Here is a 16,348-nt window from a genome sequence, read left to right as displayed (position 1 = left end):
AGCAGCACACTAAATGTATTCTCGATGGCTTCATTTTCCAAAATGGTTTAACTTACCTTTTCATACGTAAACACTGCAGTTTGTATTGCAGTTTTGTTTCTGTTACCTTTGAACATTAATAACACTCACCTTTACCTCTGTCTGTATAACAGCGGAGACGGTCATAGAAGTAATTGTGAAAGATCAGTGCACTTGCATTTTTTTCTCTCTGAACTTTTTCCTCGTGTATTACCGGTGACACCGGCATCGTAAAATGTACACTGTCGATTTGATTCTCGGCGGTCTTGTCTTCGCCTCACGTTGCGGCGTAGCTCGTTCACAAAAAAGGCTGGCTACAATATATGTTCCGCGGCTGCTCCGTGTATCGAGGCTGATGGCACAGTGTATCACAGCGATGGTCGCGCAGAGCGGCTACAAGGCATATCGCACACAGTATGCGCGGTCTCTCGTGAATCAGTACCAAGTCAGTTCAGAGCAACTAGCTGCGCTATAGGCTGCTGCGCGAGTTGACTGTCAAAAGAGGGACAGATAAAGAAAGGGAATGAAAGTACAGGTCAGCCAACCAGAAGCAAGTCTGATTTGCTACCCTACACAGGGTGAAAGGGGAGAAAAGAGAGATAGAGAAGGGACAAAGAAACTGTGTAATGGCACGCACATCTGGAGCTGCATATCCTGTTTACAAATAGGACACCGAGCAGAACTCGAAGCAGGGTCGTCGAAGTATGTCTCCATTAACTACAGCAGTGAGCTGCGTTGCTCTCCCAGCCAGCGATGCTTGTAGCCACCGCCCAAGTCCCTTGTCACCTCGGTGACACACGATCCTGTTATGTTTTTCGTGGAGGCCAGTTGATCAAACGCGATCCCGGGCAGAAAGCTCGGTTCGTTGTAGCGGCGACGTAATGCGGTGGAAGAAACACGCGGATAGAATTTCCTGAAGAGTTGTAAGAGTCGCAGGGTGACCGCGCCTGCAGGAAAGCCCTTGCGCGCCTCTGGAGTGGCGTCGGTGGGGGAAGCCACGTCGGACAACGGCCTCGTCCAAGGACGCCCGCCTGCGGCCCAGTGACCAGGGCACCGCGGGTAGGGCTCGCCTCGGGTCGCTGTCCCGCCGCTTTCCTCCCCCTCCTCCTCGCCTCGCTCCGTTTCCTTTCTGGCCTCCGGCGACGTACAGCCCAGGTGGGTCGGTGTCCAACGGCTCTCGGTGAGGACATCTGTCCGGCGGTGGTCGCCGCCGCCGGCCACGGCCGTCCCGCAGCACCAGGCCAGTCGCTCCCTTCCTTTTCCTGCGAAACGGAAGCGGAGGCGCGTTGACGGATCGGCCCCTCGGGTCAACCGCTGCTGTCATGGCGCGACAGGCCGCATTCCTCGGTGCCGGCCACCCTTCGCCCAGCTCTCACTTGTTGAGGACGAGCGGTGGGAGATTTGTTACGCCGTGTGTACCGACAGGAATACTGAGTGCGAGCGTACAGCTTTCGACACGTGAAGAGGAAGATAGAAAATTGAATGTTAGGAGATAGATATCGACGAGTAAAAGCAGCGCGAACAACGCTGTGGAGATGGCCAGCGCAAGGTCGGGTGCACTCTGTTACGTCCTACTTCCTCCTATTGTTCGCGGTGTTTTCTGTCATGGATTTTCAGGCCTGGTACGATTGCAAACAGCGCCGTTATCACTTATTAAGAAGCGGTGTAAGCACAAGTGGCACGTGACAAAATCAGCTGCAATAATTATATTATTATTATTATTATTATTTTCTTTTTTTTTTCGACAGTGACTGCAAATGCGAACCCTCAAAGTGCATCCGCCTTGGTACTCGCGCTTCCGTTTCATACTCGGCGTGGGCGTCCAACACTTAACGTGCTAATTCTCTTCTTCTGCACCTACTGCAGTGAAGTTGGCGACGCTGAGCAGTATATCTGGCATGCTGGTGTTTTAGTGCTGCGTCGAAAAAGGATTATCTGACCGACCGGAGGGAATAGGGTTTTCTCATTCATGCGCACAACACGACGACGACATCATCATCATCATCAGCAGCAGCATCAGCATCATCATCATCATCATCATCATCATCATCATCATCATCATCATCATCCACTGCAAGGCGAAGGCCTGTCCCAGTGCTCTGCAATTACCTCTATGTCGTACTAACTGATCCCTTTATATCCCAGCAAATTTCTGACGTTCATGCGCAAGTGATATGGCTTTCCCGAAAGGACCGCGCGTAGAGGGACAATAAGAGGTCGTTCATGCGTTTTTACGCGGCTCTGAACTCGGGGGGGTAGCGTGATTTGTCGCTATTTATTAAGCGATGCAATCCTGGAATAATAGGTCTCCGAAGGGAAAGCTATCATAGAAATCAAAAATAAACTACGGCGACTAATCATATGCTGGATAGCGGTTGTCAGGTGGAGTGAGTGCTGGCACTGACTGTCAGGCTAACTCCGCCTCAACAACACCAACGCTCGATCGCACCAATGCTATGATCCAGAACAGTTCGCGCGCACCTTACACACGCTAAAGATGTCGCTGCGGGGCACGTCAGTGGCCGCCGTTGAAGCGCTGGCGTTTAAGACACATAAGAGGGGGGCATAAAGTGAACGGGACAACACTATAAACGTGCAGCTCATGTCGCTCTTTAAAATTACGAGGTGGAATGGGCGCCGTTCATCGGCATCTGTCCGGCAAATTACGACTGCGACTGATCCGAGGATGGCCGATCGTAAACGCGCCCGAGTCGAGATCGAAATCTTCTCCTTCCGGGTGGTGGTGTTGGCGCGGGAGATTCTCGCCTGTGGGTCGCCGAAATGACAGTACCGTGCTCGCGAATCGCTGCTTTTTACGCCAATTCAGGTGTGATAGACAAGTCGGCTACGTGGTCGCCGCTGCTCGTTCGCAGGATAAGCAGAATTTTACTGTGCTTTTTTTTTTTTTTGGTAGACGGCAGCGATGTACAGTATGAAATGAAATGAAATATATAGAGGGGCGGCTGTACTCGCGTGCCTCTGCCTCCTGCCAATGATTTGATTTTTTTCTTCTTTGCTGCGTATTTCGTTTTGTTTTCTGCACATGGCGAACTCTTGGTTACACGCGCACGCCTTTCTTGTCGTTGAAGACACCCACTTGCCCCAGTCAGAAGTGCTGACATAAATTTAGCTTAGTCATATACAGGGATCTATCGTGGAAGATTGCGCGTACACAGTCATAGAAATGGTTCGGTATTTTTTTACTCAGGTATACGGTGTGCCACCAAAAGCTATTTCTTATGCTTGCTGCGGTCTTCTTAGCCTTCAGCTATGTTCTTCAATTCCTAAGTTGCCCAATGTGCCGTCGGGTCCGGGTGAGAAACGAACAGCGGAGATGCACCAGATGACAATTTCGCGTGTCTATGTGGACAGACGTCACATATGGTCGCGAGCATTTGCGCACGAACTTTGCACCGCATCGTTCAGACGCTATAGCGCCCGACACCAACAATGACATGTCTCAATTTCCTTGAAATTTGGCACAACCAGCTCGCGCCAGTAGTGCGCGCGTGTGGGTCAAACATGTTGCCGCGCGGTATAGGGAGGGAGGGAGAAAGGAAGGGAGGGAAGGGGCATGATTTGTTTAAGATAGGATGGCTGCCCTAACATTGGCTCAATAAGATTCAATTACTGGAATTGCTTTCTTTAAATCGCGATGACGTTGATAGACGTTGTTGTCCCTGAACCGGGTGCGTCAATTGATTTTCATATATAGTTTTCTAAACTAGTAAAGAGGTCAAGCGCAGTCCATCGTCTTCACTCAGGCAATGACTGCCATTTCCGGCTGTCGCGAAGCAAGGTACGAAGAAACACGTTATTTAAGGTCAATGATGGAGCCGGTGGAGCCTCTCAGTCCAAGGCCCGGATGGTACAATTCTTCAACGCGGTGTTGAAGAACTCCACCATGTACTCATATGCCGGTAAGGCGGTGGCTTGCCTGGGGAGCTGGAGTATAAAGACAATTATTCTCTGGAGCAAGGAGTAAGACACGCGGGCGTGTCTCACTGCGTTCGTCGTGTACGGTTGCCGTGTGGGTAGAATGAAGACGGGAGAGTGAGAAAAGAGGAGATGACGAGGGAAGGCCACAGAGTAACGATTTCACGGCGGCAGCGAGCATCCGAACGCGGCCGTTGCAGATGCGGGTGGTGCGCGCGTGCGCCCACTGTTTGAACGGGTCGGTCGTAATTTACTCTCCCTACTGGCGGCTGGCGTTTTTACTGCGTCCTGTACGCGCACCCAGGCCTGCCAGTCCCTGCGCGCCCCCCTCGCTCCCCGCGAGGACCGGTCTTGTTGGTCCCCGCGCGACAGCACCGCCGGTGTATACGAGAGCCCTGATCCGCAGTTTATTTGTCAGGAGTGGCGGGGCTGGCGGTCCGAACTTTGGACCTCTCTTTTTTGACTCGATGGCGCGGTCCGCGTTGCCGTGTGTCAGAGGCGGAGAGGTTCTACCTTTCTCCCGCGGGTCAGCGGGGCCCCCGGTTGTTGTCGGCGGCAGACCGAGCCAGAATGGACTTGTCTAGTTGGGCTCATTTCCGCATTACGAGAAACCGTAAACCATTCCGCCATTGTCGCTTGTTCGGCTGCTCGCGGGCCCGTTTCTCTTTTCTGGTATTGCTTCCTCGTTCGCCGCCGTGTGGGCATTCTCGTCCGCTGCCTAGGCCAGTACGTTGCTCCTCCCTTTGCGTGCCTCTGTCTGGCTTTGTTGATTTTCTTTATAGACCGGTTGACCTCTCTGACTGCATCGTTTCCATGCTTTCGTCCCCGTCTCAGCGCGTCCCTTTCTTTATAACCGTTGTTATTTGCGGCGCGTGTTGGTGTGGCTCTGGCGAAGTGTCGGCTTCCTCGTGCGCATTACGTTTTCAAGTTTCCTTCGCTGTTGTGTGTGCCTTGTGTTTAACAGTGGTCCGGGGACGGGCAGCCGTGGCCTCGCTATGCGTTTCGTTACAGTTATTGCGCAAGTCTTGTGCGTGTGCGTGCGTTATCCACGCAAACGTATCTTCACTGGCGTGGTTTGCCACTGTGTTTGCTTAGTAGCCTAGCTGTTCTTTTCTTTCAATTCTTTTTTTTTCAATTTTTTTCTTCATTTATTTTTATGACTCTTCTAGGTACCGCATGACCCGACTTTCGATGCTATCGCTTCCGCCTTTTCGGTCGTTTCTCCTGGCGCATCTGGCGCCGAGGTCCTCGTGCTTTTCCCAACTGCGATTTCACCTCGGCGAAATGATAATCGGCTTATTTACAATGTTTGCGTGCCGGCGCTGGCATAGAATCGGGGTGGTCCCGCGTTGCCGGGAGCGATTGAGCGCGTGCTTGTTTACTCGGCAGTCGTGCCTCTTTGCTTAACAACTGTCGTAAATCAGGACTATAAGAAGCTTAGCGTGTGTATGTGTCGCACGTTTGGACAGCTTCTCTCGAACGCCGTTGTTTATTTGAGGCATAACATTCATTTGGAATGCTCTATTACGGACATTTGCCTGTAACTGAAAGCCTAGGTTCGGCTGACACATCCTGTTTGCCAAGCATTTTCTACAGGGGAGTGTGTTGGGATGTGAAAGGGGAATTAACTGCTGCTTGACTATCTCGGTACAAAATGTGTGCGCGCGCCTGTGTTTAGCGGCTGGATACTGTGCAAGGAGTGGTTTTGAAATCACGGTCACGGCAGCCTTGCACAGCTGCCTTCGAACAGCATCTTTTCCCAGTTGGCTTTAGTGCGACTTGGAAAGGCGCAGACTTATTGTCAAGATGTCCGCGTCGCGAAGAGGCGTAAACGAGAAGTCTAAAATTTTTGGTCAATTTGTTGCGTGCTTGTGGAAAGGTGGCATTAGGCAGGAATGAGGCAGGTATATGAAACAGAGTGAAATAGAGAAAACATTAAAATTGAGGTCATGAAAATTTGCCGCACGCACAAAATCCCAAATGGACAGCAATGCGCAGCTTACATTCAAAAACGGTTGTGAGCGTATGAGCTCCTCGTTTGCACGAATCCACTTCTACTTTCCTGACGAATTTCTTCAGCTGCGAGATAGTCCGACGCATGTCTGAATGTACAAAGGTTACACGGAAGAGCTATTTACTTTCTCACTTGGCGCGATCTACGAGTGCCGGTAGTAGCAGAGAAAGTTGGAGATTAGATGCAGGCGTTAATTATAAAGTTCAAGGACCGAATTCGTAAAGCTTTCTTTTTTCTTTGTGAGTGTTGTTTGTCACCAGAGTTGACATTTGGAAGAGCTCGCATAGAGGCACGGCAGGGAAAATGCCCAAGTTTACACGAATGAAGAAAGAATACACAGCGCCGGTGTGCGTCTGTTTCTTGTTTATCCGTGTAAGGTTGCTCTATTTCTCCGCCTTTTTCTCATTGACTGGACGCCGTTGCTGATAATATGTGCGACACAACAGTCTGGTGATATTTGCTCTTATCGACAATCCCAGCCTACGTACGGACTTATATGTGAACGTCCGTTTGAACAGTTGTACCGTGCGTCTTTCGTTTCTGTCGTTGTATTGGTGACAATGCAGACCGCGTGAAAGCCTTTGCGCGCAGAGCCCCAGCCTCTCTTTTGTCATATTCAAGTAGTTGTTTCGCAGCCCTGTCAGAGGGCTCTCATTGTAGTAAAAAACAACAATGAAGGTCTCGTATACGGGCAGGCAGACGACTTTAATACCCTTATTCTGATCATGCTAGTACTGCGTACTTCTTGCCACGACAAAGCTCACTCGCCTTCAGAAGCTGCTCACCAGTGCGTCAGGTCGAATGTGCCCTCAGGCACACCGACTCCGGGGCGATCGTTTTTATGCAGCAACGACTTCGATCGCTTGCCTGTTAACCGTCGCCCGGTTCCTCTTCGTCAAGAAGCTTGTCACACACCTCAGTTCGATTGGAGGTCGCTGATCCCTTTTGCGACTACCCCACCCCCACCCTTCCTTTTTTTTTTTTTTTTTTTTTCTAAGGGGCCTTGCGCCGCTCATCCCGTGTTAGTTTCTCCGTAGCGTGTGCTAGATAACTGTCTTTGATACCCGATTTTGACCCCCGCTGTGCAATGACAGGCCGAGTCGCGCGCTTTAGTGCATGGCTCGCCAGCCGTATTCGCGGTACGCACACGCACGCGCTCTGGCGACAAAGGGCGCGCACAATTTTCACGCAGGTGGCGTGTTTGATGGCACCCAGTCGGTGTCAGCCGACGAAGCTCCCTCTTTCTTTTGCCGTTATGCGACGCCTCCTCGGCGATTTATCGTCGCTGCATTTCAATGTTTACTTATTTGCGTTGCATCGCGCGCGCTTCAGGAAAGGGTAAATAACAACTAAGCATATGCTTGATATTTATTTCGCATGTTTTCCATCTCGTTGATTTCGTAAGGCTGCCTCCCTTAGCGCCCGATTCTCCGCGCAGATGTTTCCTCTCGCGTGCTCCTTCGTATTCTCGCGTAGCCGCGTTCGCAGAGGGACTGCGCGACGAGAAGGTGTTCCTTCGGTGCGTCGCGCGTACGCCGCGAAGAACCCTGCGATGACGTGACGGAGTGCCGGCGCCCCCCCCAGCACATCGTAGACCGCTGTCCCGTGGCCCGTCGGATCGTTGAGTAAGTTGGCGACGTCGCACATGGTCGTGGTTATGTGGAACGATCGCCGAATATCCGGCGGATTTTGTTTTTCCCGAGCTTATACACGTCAAGCGCCACAAGCTGGCCGCGCGAGTGTGCAAGGAAGTTATTGATGTTCTTTTTTTCTTGAGCATCGGAGGGGGCGTTGTTATTTAGAACACGAAACTTGTTTTGATTGCCTGCGAGGTTTTTGCAGCGTTCAGTAAACGTCTTGGAGGAACTGCGCATAGTGCTAATCCGGAATCGTGCCACTAACTGAATATATCGTAATCCATGTCTTCGTAATACTTGGGATTCACTCTTTCTTCTTGTTGTTGGGTTCGGAATGCTATCACTGTGTGCGTGGTATAGCGAGTACCACTGCATCGGTGTACATTGAATCTTAGAGGCCGATATGACCGCTGAAGCACGCGTTATTATTGTGCAGTTTGATATATATATTGGTATCTCTTAGACCTCATTAGACATTGCAAATCATTTGAGAAGACGCTGTCTTACGTGTCACTTTTATCCTCGAGGGCAGGTGGTCTTTGAAGTCGTGCTTATTTCGTTTTATAGTAATGTGTGTTCTCGCGCCTGTTTATGTGGTGCTATACGGTGACGCTTTTCGGTTGGGCCGCCGCAGGCGATGCTTCGTGGTATTGCGTTTCCTTGGAAAGCGGTATTTGGTCATCAAGTGGCTTTGAATGCATAGACGTCGCAATGAAACCACTGGCAATGCACTGTCGCAGAGCCGTGCTGCCTGTTCATACCATTTGTGCTCAATTTCCATGTGAACTAGCCGTGCTCGTCAGATGGTCTGATGGAGCGTTGTGATACGTTGAACACGATACTGTGCTGTCATACTTCACAGCTGAGCTCCCATATGTCTGCTGAGTGAAGTTGCTTAACTGGGTAAAACCGTCATTTACGATGTATGAGGCCGCAGTGATCGTATGTGGTGGTGACCTTCAAATCAGGAAAACATATTGTTCGTGAGCGGACGATATGACTTGATTCATCATAAACGACTGTCTTCTTTTTTCATGACAGTGTGGCAGCAACACTAGCATTCACTAAGAATTACTGAACTGCGGTTTCGTGGCACGTCATCACGCTCTACATGCTCTCCACATGCTCTGACGCTTATCTGCTTGCGCCTTCGCGCGCAGCAGTTAGTTTCTTACTACCACTGCCGGGCGTGGCAAAGGACAAAAAGACAGTTTGATAAATGGGAAAAACGGGAACGACAGATTGATTTGCAATGTTGCGACAAGAAGACGCCTGTGGGATCTCTCAGGACAACAGCCAACCATTCGCGGTGCATTTGTAGCCAGCGGAAAGAAAATCCAGTCTATGCAACACCTGCTAATGCATGTGCAGTAAACAAAGTGCCGTTGACCCCTAAGGCTCACGCATGCCGTGCTGGAACTACCAGAGAACGTTAACAAACTTATTTAAGCCTTCGCAACTGGACTTGTTATTTAGTTATGTATTACATTTTTACCGTGAAGACATACACTTAATAATCAGTATTACATTAGCGATAGTTGTTGATTTACTCCACACCGATGAGAATGCTTAGTGGTGGTGAGTTTTTATATCCTTGATTATGGGCGGGGGGGGGGGCGGGGGGGGGGGTCACTCGCGACAAGTGTCGCTCACCTAAGTGCAACAAACGCAACTGTCGATTTGTAGCATGGTTTATTCTTGCTCTGATTCTTTCCCGATTTCTGAGCCACGATGGTTCAAGCTCAAGTACGAGAAGGAAGAAATTCAATATTCTAATAGGTAATCTAATAAAAGCTTCCCGTTAACCGGGTTCAACTTTTTAGTCAATAACGAGCCTTGCTTTTCATACGAGGTACAGCATTGCAACGTGTTGCGGTTAAATCGCTAACGCATTCAGTGCTTTCGCGCAGCCATATGAAAGTCGTTTTGCTGCTATAGGTAAGCGCTCCTTCCGTTTACTTCAAGGACGCTCTACTTGCACAGCAAGCGCGATAATTTAGTTTGAAACGAGAAGAAAGTGCTTCTTTCTTCCTTGTTTTCGCTCACTAGAATATGCGTGCCCTGGAGTTCGTTGACTCGATCTACGAGCACACCTCTTTGTTCACACTGAGCTTCCAGGGTCGATAACAGGCGTAGCAGGTGGTCGTTCCTTAAGAAGGAAAAAATAATAATAGAATCATGCAAAGAATGTGCCAGAGAAAGGTTTAGGCGAAGCTTCTCTGCAAGACTGTGGTAATGAGATTCAACTGCGACTCAGCGGAAGATATTTGTCGTCTGCAAAATCATCCAATCCCTCCACGTTGTTGCTTCGTTGGCGTTGATAACAAGATCGTTTTAAGTAACTCGTTTGAATACGTGGAGCTTTTGTTGGGGTGGGAATAGCAGCTACATTGCTCATCTAACATGTTTGTTTGTCCGCCTCGGTAGATACGCGTGTACGATGGAGACCTGTGCCCGGTCGATCGCTTCCGTCAAGCACTGGTTGTTATGCATAACCATTGTGTTTTAACTGAAAGCGCTGGTGGTGTTGAAAGTGTCACGCCATTTTGCGTCCAGGACATGTAGGCACGCTAAAATTATTTGATGGCTCTAAATGATATCGCGAGATAAAATAGTGACGTGTGCGTCGCGGTCACCGCCTCCTGCACCGCCGATGGTTACTTCAAAGTCATGTTGCTACATGCTGTTGTAGATGACTTGCAGCGGTGGATCGCTGCTTTGTCGTCGAACTGTTGAGCACGAGGTTGCGCTTTCGATTCCCTGCTTTGGCGGCCGCACTGCAGCACGAGTGAAATGCAAAGTCGTTCACTTAGATGTAGGTGTGCGACCAGAAAGCACGGAAAGCACAAAAATTATTTTCAACCTCTCCACAGCGGCGTGTCGCACATACTTAGTGTGTGTTGCTCGGGTTCTTAAACACCATTAATGATAATGTAGTATATGAGAGCCCGTGAACCGTGAATATCTTTAATGGAATCCGTGGGGTCTGAGTGTCAGCCTTTCAATACCATTCTTACAACCCCATTCTTCCTTCCTCTTCGACAATGTCGCTGCTTATTAACGGTATTACTGACTAACAGTATTGCTGACTGATGGTAGTACTGACGGTACTTCCTAGTAGCGGGCTACCGAGTGCTGTTTCGTGATCTCTTAAGCATCAAAAATGAAAATTTTCAGAGCTTATTGGCAGAATCTCGACCTGGACTGTGAGGCACGCCGCAGTGGAGTTTTCTGATCAGTTTTGACCACATGCAGTAGTTCTTTAATGTGAACCTAAATACAAGCACGCGACCATTCTTGCATTTCGCCTGCATCAAAATACGGCCGCCGCCGCGGCTCTGGGGTTAGGCCTTCGACTTGGAGTTCAGCAGCGCCGCGACATAGCCACTGGGCCAACGCTCCGGGTGTCTTAGTCATCCCTATGTGCTAAGGGAAGAAATTGTTTGAGCTTAGAGAGTGCTTTGAAAATGCATTAGTGCAAGAAAGAGAGAGAGAAAGAGAGAAAAGAGCAAAAAAAAAGCGCATTTTCGCAGAAGGAATACTCTTTGTTTTTTAATTTGTTATGGTGGTATAACAATTCTTTTTTGCTGCGATTTTTCTTGCTACGTAGGTTTTGCTGTTCTTTGCCTTTATTGCGGGTATTCCGTGCATTCATATTTGCTTGCGCAATTTTGCACCGCTGTGAGTGTTTCGTGCATTCCGAACGACTCGTTCTGTGCTCGCGTATAGAAACGCAAGTCCAACGGTCTGTGCTCTTTGTATTAGAAGATGGCTCATGGGAATGACAGCGCCATTTCGCGTTGTTTTGTGCGGATGACTTTTGCCGATTCAGACAAATTTAGGTACCATATGCTGAGGTTAACCCGCATCAAGGAACTGCGTAATACTTCTTCAGTTGAACTTGGAGTTCTCTGAAAGGACTTTCAGCCGAGTTTATTCCAACCTGGAACGGCGTCGTGTATCTGGCGTGTATCGCTCATTCTTATTTTTTCTCTTTTTTATTAATATAATTTTTGTAAGCACGAAAATTATTACAGTTGTTCTAAAGAATGTTTAAGCCAAGCGGCGGCTGGCAAAGTCGTACCGAAAAGTAGTCTGGCATCACTTGTCACACCCTGAGGTGCAGGAAAATTTTGATCTTATAGTTGAGCCGGGCGTCGAGGGGAGACCCTGGAACTGGTGATATGACACGTGAGGAGCTGCGAACGGGTGAGCTACTTATCAGAAGCAGTCATAGACGACTTCCGGAGTTGTGGCTGCATGTCGGACCGCAAAGCAAAACAGCGACGTTTGCGAGGTTGTACTACGGTGTTTATACTAAATGTGCCGTATTCGTTGTCGGTAATTACGCGTGAGAACGCGAAAAGTCGAGCAAATACCATCAAGTTCTTCGAGGCGGGCCTCCGCTGCCTGAGGTGCTGTGCTTATGACTTAATTACCCTGCCGTGACTCCGTAACAAGCACACAACTTTGAAAATTTGTTCACAGGCTGAAAAATAAGGTCCAGATTACTTACAGAAACTGGTACAGCCTAAGTTTTGTCTTCAGCTTCGTGAAGTAATGTTTTCATAGTCTAAAGTAGTAATAATCCTTGTTGTCATCTAGCATATTCAAGGGAGTGAAGTGTGCGCATAGTGTTCAGCATGAGTTGCCATGTTTATGTTATGTTTCCTGAAAAGGCTTTTCCATACTGTCCAGATCATTGTACGGAACCCATTGAACATTATTTGTCACACTAAAGCTCACAACTACCGCCCATGTCTTTAATGCACTGGTGCTCAGGTTCAGGGCACAAAGCGCAGGCATAGAAAAGGGACACCTTCACCTTTCATCAGACTGAAGAGGAATTTGCCAAAAATGATGCGTGTAAGGTCCTTTCGACGCTAAAGAATAAGTAAATAAAGAGGTACAAATTAGGGGCTTGTTCGTTTCACTACTTCTTCTGGTGACGATGGCGATAAATTTGTTACTCTGAATTTCGTAACGCCATTGAAGACATGTTGACAGGTTCTTACGAATGCTATAGCGCCCCTGTAGGTTTCTTCTCTCGTTTCTTTTCTTTTATTTTCCTGACAATATCAGGGTTGTGTTTGTGTCTTCTGCGCACTGGTTATGTATCCTCCTAATGTCTGACTTTGCACCTGCACTTGTCACTTTTGATTTTAGGCTCACTTTAGAATTCGTCATTATCTTCTAACTTCTCAATTAGGCCAGCTTACTCACGTTGTTTTGGCTTATTCATTCAAAACGTATACGTAATTTAAGAAGCGTACGCAAGTGCTAAACCACATGTGCCGCTGGTCAGAGTGCCATTAAGGGCCCTATAACGTAAAACTATTCCAATCTGTTTTTATTACAATTTTCTGACGTCAAATTTACGTAGCCGCTGGCGCAAGCATCGGACAGTGACCCGTAGCGTTGTTTGAACACCCCAATAGAACCTTGAACACTACAAGATTTATCCGAGTTCAATGGCTGGCTTCCGACGTGACCGCTCTTCCATCGACAATGTAGTTGATCTCGTTTCATATGTCCAGCACGAAAGGTCCCGTAAACGTTTATCTGCAGCTTTATTCCTAGATGTGAAAGGGGCATACGATAACGTATTACATGAGGCTATTCTCGACGCTCTTGTGACGGTTGGCTTAGGTGGTCGAGTATTTTTATGGATTGCAAGTTACCTATCTGCAAGATCTTTCTATGTATTAACTGACGATGGGCCAACTACGCGACGCTATACCAGCAAGGGCGTTCCTCAAGGCGGTGCTCTCAGCCCGACGCTATTCAACCTCGCTCTTGTTGGACTTGCTGAATGCTTGCCAACTACCATCAAGATTTCAACATACGCTGACGACATCTGTGTCTGGGCTTCGGCAGTCACACGTCCTCAGATACGTGCGCGACTTCAAAGAGCGGCCACTTTGACAGCGAACTACTTGTGTAAACAGGGTCTCAGCATTTCACCTGAAAAATGCGCACTAGTCGCATTTACTCGGAAACCGATGACGCCTTATATCATCTCAATCAATGGGCGGACCATTTCCTATGTCCGAAACCACAGATTCCTTGGCGTCATTATTGACCGAGACCTCTGTTGGAGCCCACACGTGGCCTACATGAAACGGCGCCTGACAGCTACTTCCCAGTTGTTCAAATACTTGACAGGGAAGACGTGGGGGATGTCAGTAGACGCAATGCTTAAACTCTACAGAGCTCTCTTTCTCGGTTTTTTAAGATACAGTCTACCTGTACTGAACAACACCTGCAAGACAAACATTCGTGTTCTGCAGGCAGTACAAGCTCAAGCACTCAGAGTCTGCCTTGGTTTGCCCAGATGTACGTCAACAGAGGCGACTCTTGCGATTGCTCGGGACCATCCAATGCGAACTCACATTACGGTGGAAGCCCTGAGAACGCACATCAGACATTTTGCACGTGCCCCCTATCACCACCTTGCAGCACTACCTTCAGACAGGCACCAATCATCATTCTCTAAAACTATCAACAAGTACAACGACAAACTTCCCTCGGGCTTCACCGCTGCATCTAAACCATCGATACCCCCTTGGTGTCTTATCAGCCCCACAGTACATCTCAGTGTACCAGGAATCGGAAAAAAGTCTGAACTGTCGTCGCCTGTCCTCAAACAACTGTCTCTGCTTCTTCTGCACGAGAGGTACGCGGACAGTGAACACATTTATACTGATGGTTCCACAAACATCCAGTGTTCGTCCGGTGCTGTGGTTGTCCCAGCAAAAGCTATTACCATCAGCTTCAGGACTGACCACCCGACAACATCGACATCTGCTGAACTAGCTGCTCTTCGCGCTGCACTCCGTTTCGTCAGTCGGGAGCCACCTCGACAATGGTCCATCTTCAGCGACTCAAAGGCAGCCCTACAATCTATACTATCAGCTCTGCGTCGCGGGCCATTCGAACAGCTCGTATTCGATATTAGATGCCTACTCCATACATCACAGGAGAAAGGACACCACGTGACGTTTCAGTGGCTGCCAAGTCACTGCGGCGTCACTGGAAACGAAGACGCCGATAATGCAGCTCGGGCGGCTCTTGAAGACGCACAAGAAGAGGCCATACCGCTTTCACGATCCGACGCAGCTAGCAGACTTCGAGTGCTTGCACAGGAGATGACGCTCTCTTCATGGTGCACACCAAACAGCCAGACCAACCAGAGCAACCGTCAATACCACCTGCCTTCTTTGATGCATCTCTATATGCCAACTGGACTCCGCCGAAGCGAGGCGACTCTGCTTTATCGCTTATGGTTAGGGGTGGCTTTCACGAAATCTTACTCATTCCGCATTGGAATGGCCGACAACGCTCTCTGCAATGCCTGTCTTTGCGAGGAGACGCTGCAACACATTCTGTGCGACTGTCCTGAATATAATGTTCAGCGACAGTCCCTGGCATCCGTTCTCGCGCACCTTGACACTAGACCATTGTCCCTCGACACGATTTTCACATGCCGCCGACAGAAGACATCGCAGGTGAAGGCGACAAAGGGACTACTTCAGTTTTTGAAAGAGACGGGATTGGACAAGCGGCTCTGACAGTGTTATCACGTACAATGCCAGATTGATAGACTCTACCGGCCGATGTTTGTGTGCTGTGCTATGTGCTCTCTCTCTCTCTCCCCCTTCCCCATCTTTCATCGCACCCATCCCTCTCCCATGTGTAGGGTAGCAAGCCGGTTACGCTAAACTGGTTAACCTCCCTGCCTTTCCTTCTCTACTTTTTCCTTCCTTTCCTTCCAATAGAACGCCCTCCTCATTTATAGGAGGTCATTTTTGTTTGCTTTTCAAACGAATAACATTGCCTACATTGCGCGGTTTTATTATCTAATCGGCTGACAAGAGGCGAGGAGCCCGCTCAAGTGGAGACGGTTTCGCTGGGGCCGAGCCAGCGCAGCGAAAATAGGTAAGTGGAGAAGGAGGGTGGTACCGGCGTCTGCGATTGGTCCGCTTCCCCTTACTTAGCTTGCACTGGCTGGCTGAAAATCGTGGTGGCGTGCAATGGAAGGTTACGAATGCCGCTAAGTAGAGAAGAGTTGGCAGAGTGATGTATACGTACCGAAAGAGCTTGATAACGTTATACTGCCACTCAAAAAGCTTTATTATATGCTGATAAATTTATGCTTACCGCCAGGTGCGAATAGCCAACGCCTGAGCGATTGGCGGGTAGCCATCTTCTATTCCTTTCGGAACGGGACAGTTTCCGGCTATCCAGAAAAAGATTCAGTGTTGTTGGGCATAATAATGCATCTTTGACGCGTACTTTAACACATTGACGCGCTGAGTTTTCGCAGTTTCTTGACGTCCCGTGACAGACAGGCGAAGTGGGCGCAGCCATAAAGCTTTTGACTAATAGCAGAGGGCTACTGGCGAAAAGCTGCCGAAGCAGAAATAATTATCTTTGTTTAGTTCGGTCTGTTCATGCACATTCAGTGTGTACACGTCGTATCAGACGGGGAGCTATCGTGGTTTTTGTGACGTCGGATGACGGACCGGTGAAGTGGGGGTGGGCCGAACATTTTCTGACCAATCGTGGAGGGATTCTTGAAGAATTGGAATAGAAAAATTTGGAACACCTTGCCATTTTAGCGCTTTAAGACTCTGTAGGAAACGCAGACGTTCGATCGCGAACTTTTTTACATGTTTTTGAAATACATTCAACAAGCTTCGGGCATCATTGTCATAAGCAAGTAGCGTACCGCGCAATATAC

At 48.9% G+C, this 16,348-nt stretch overlaps 1 protein-coding gene across 1 annotated transcript in view; it reads right to left on the bottom strand.

The window, feature by feature from the left end:
• Positions 1 to 226: 226 nt before the first annotated feature.
• Positions 227 to 16,348, bottom strand: part of LOC142582568 (uncharacterized) — a 113,804-nt gene continuing 97,682 nt past the window's right edge. Inside the window, exon 4 of the mRNA XM_075692431.1 lies at positions 227 to 1,280. Within this exon, the coding sequence (XP_075548546.1) occupies positions 736 to 1,280 (545 nt within the window). The 3' untranslated portion in view covers positions 227 to 735. The remainder of the gene's footprint in view (positions 1,281 to 16,348) is intronic.

Source organism: Dermacentor variabilis, chromosome 5 (assembly GCF_050947875.1).
Source record: "Dermacentor variabilis isolate Ectoservices chromosome 5, ASM5094787v1, whole genome shotgun sequence".
NCBI lineage: Eukaryota > Metazoa > Arthropoda > Arachnida > Ixodida > Ixodidae > Dermacentor > Dermacentor variabilis.
The sequence above is the reverse complement of the archived record's forward strand: the minus strand, read 5'-3'. Positions and strand labels throughout refer to the sequence as shown.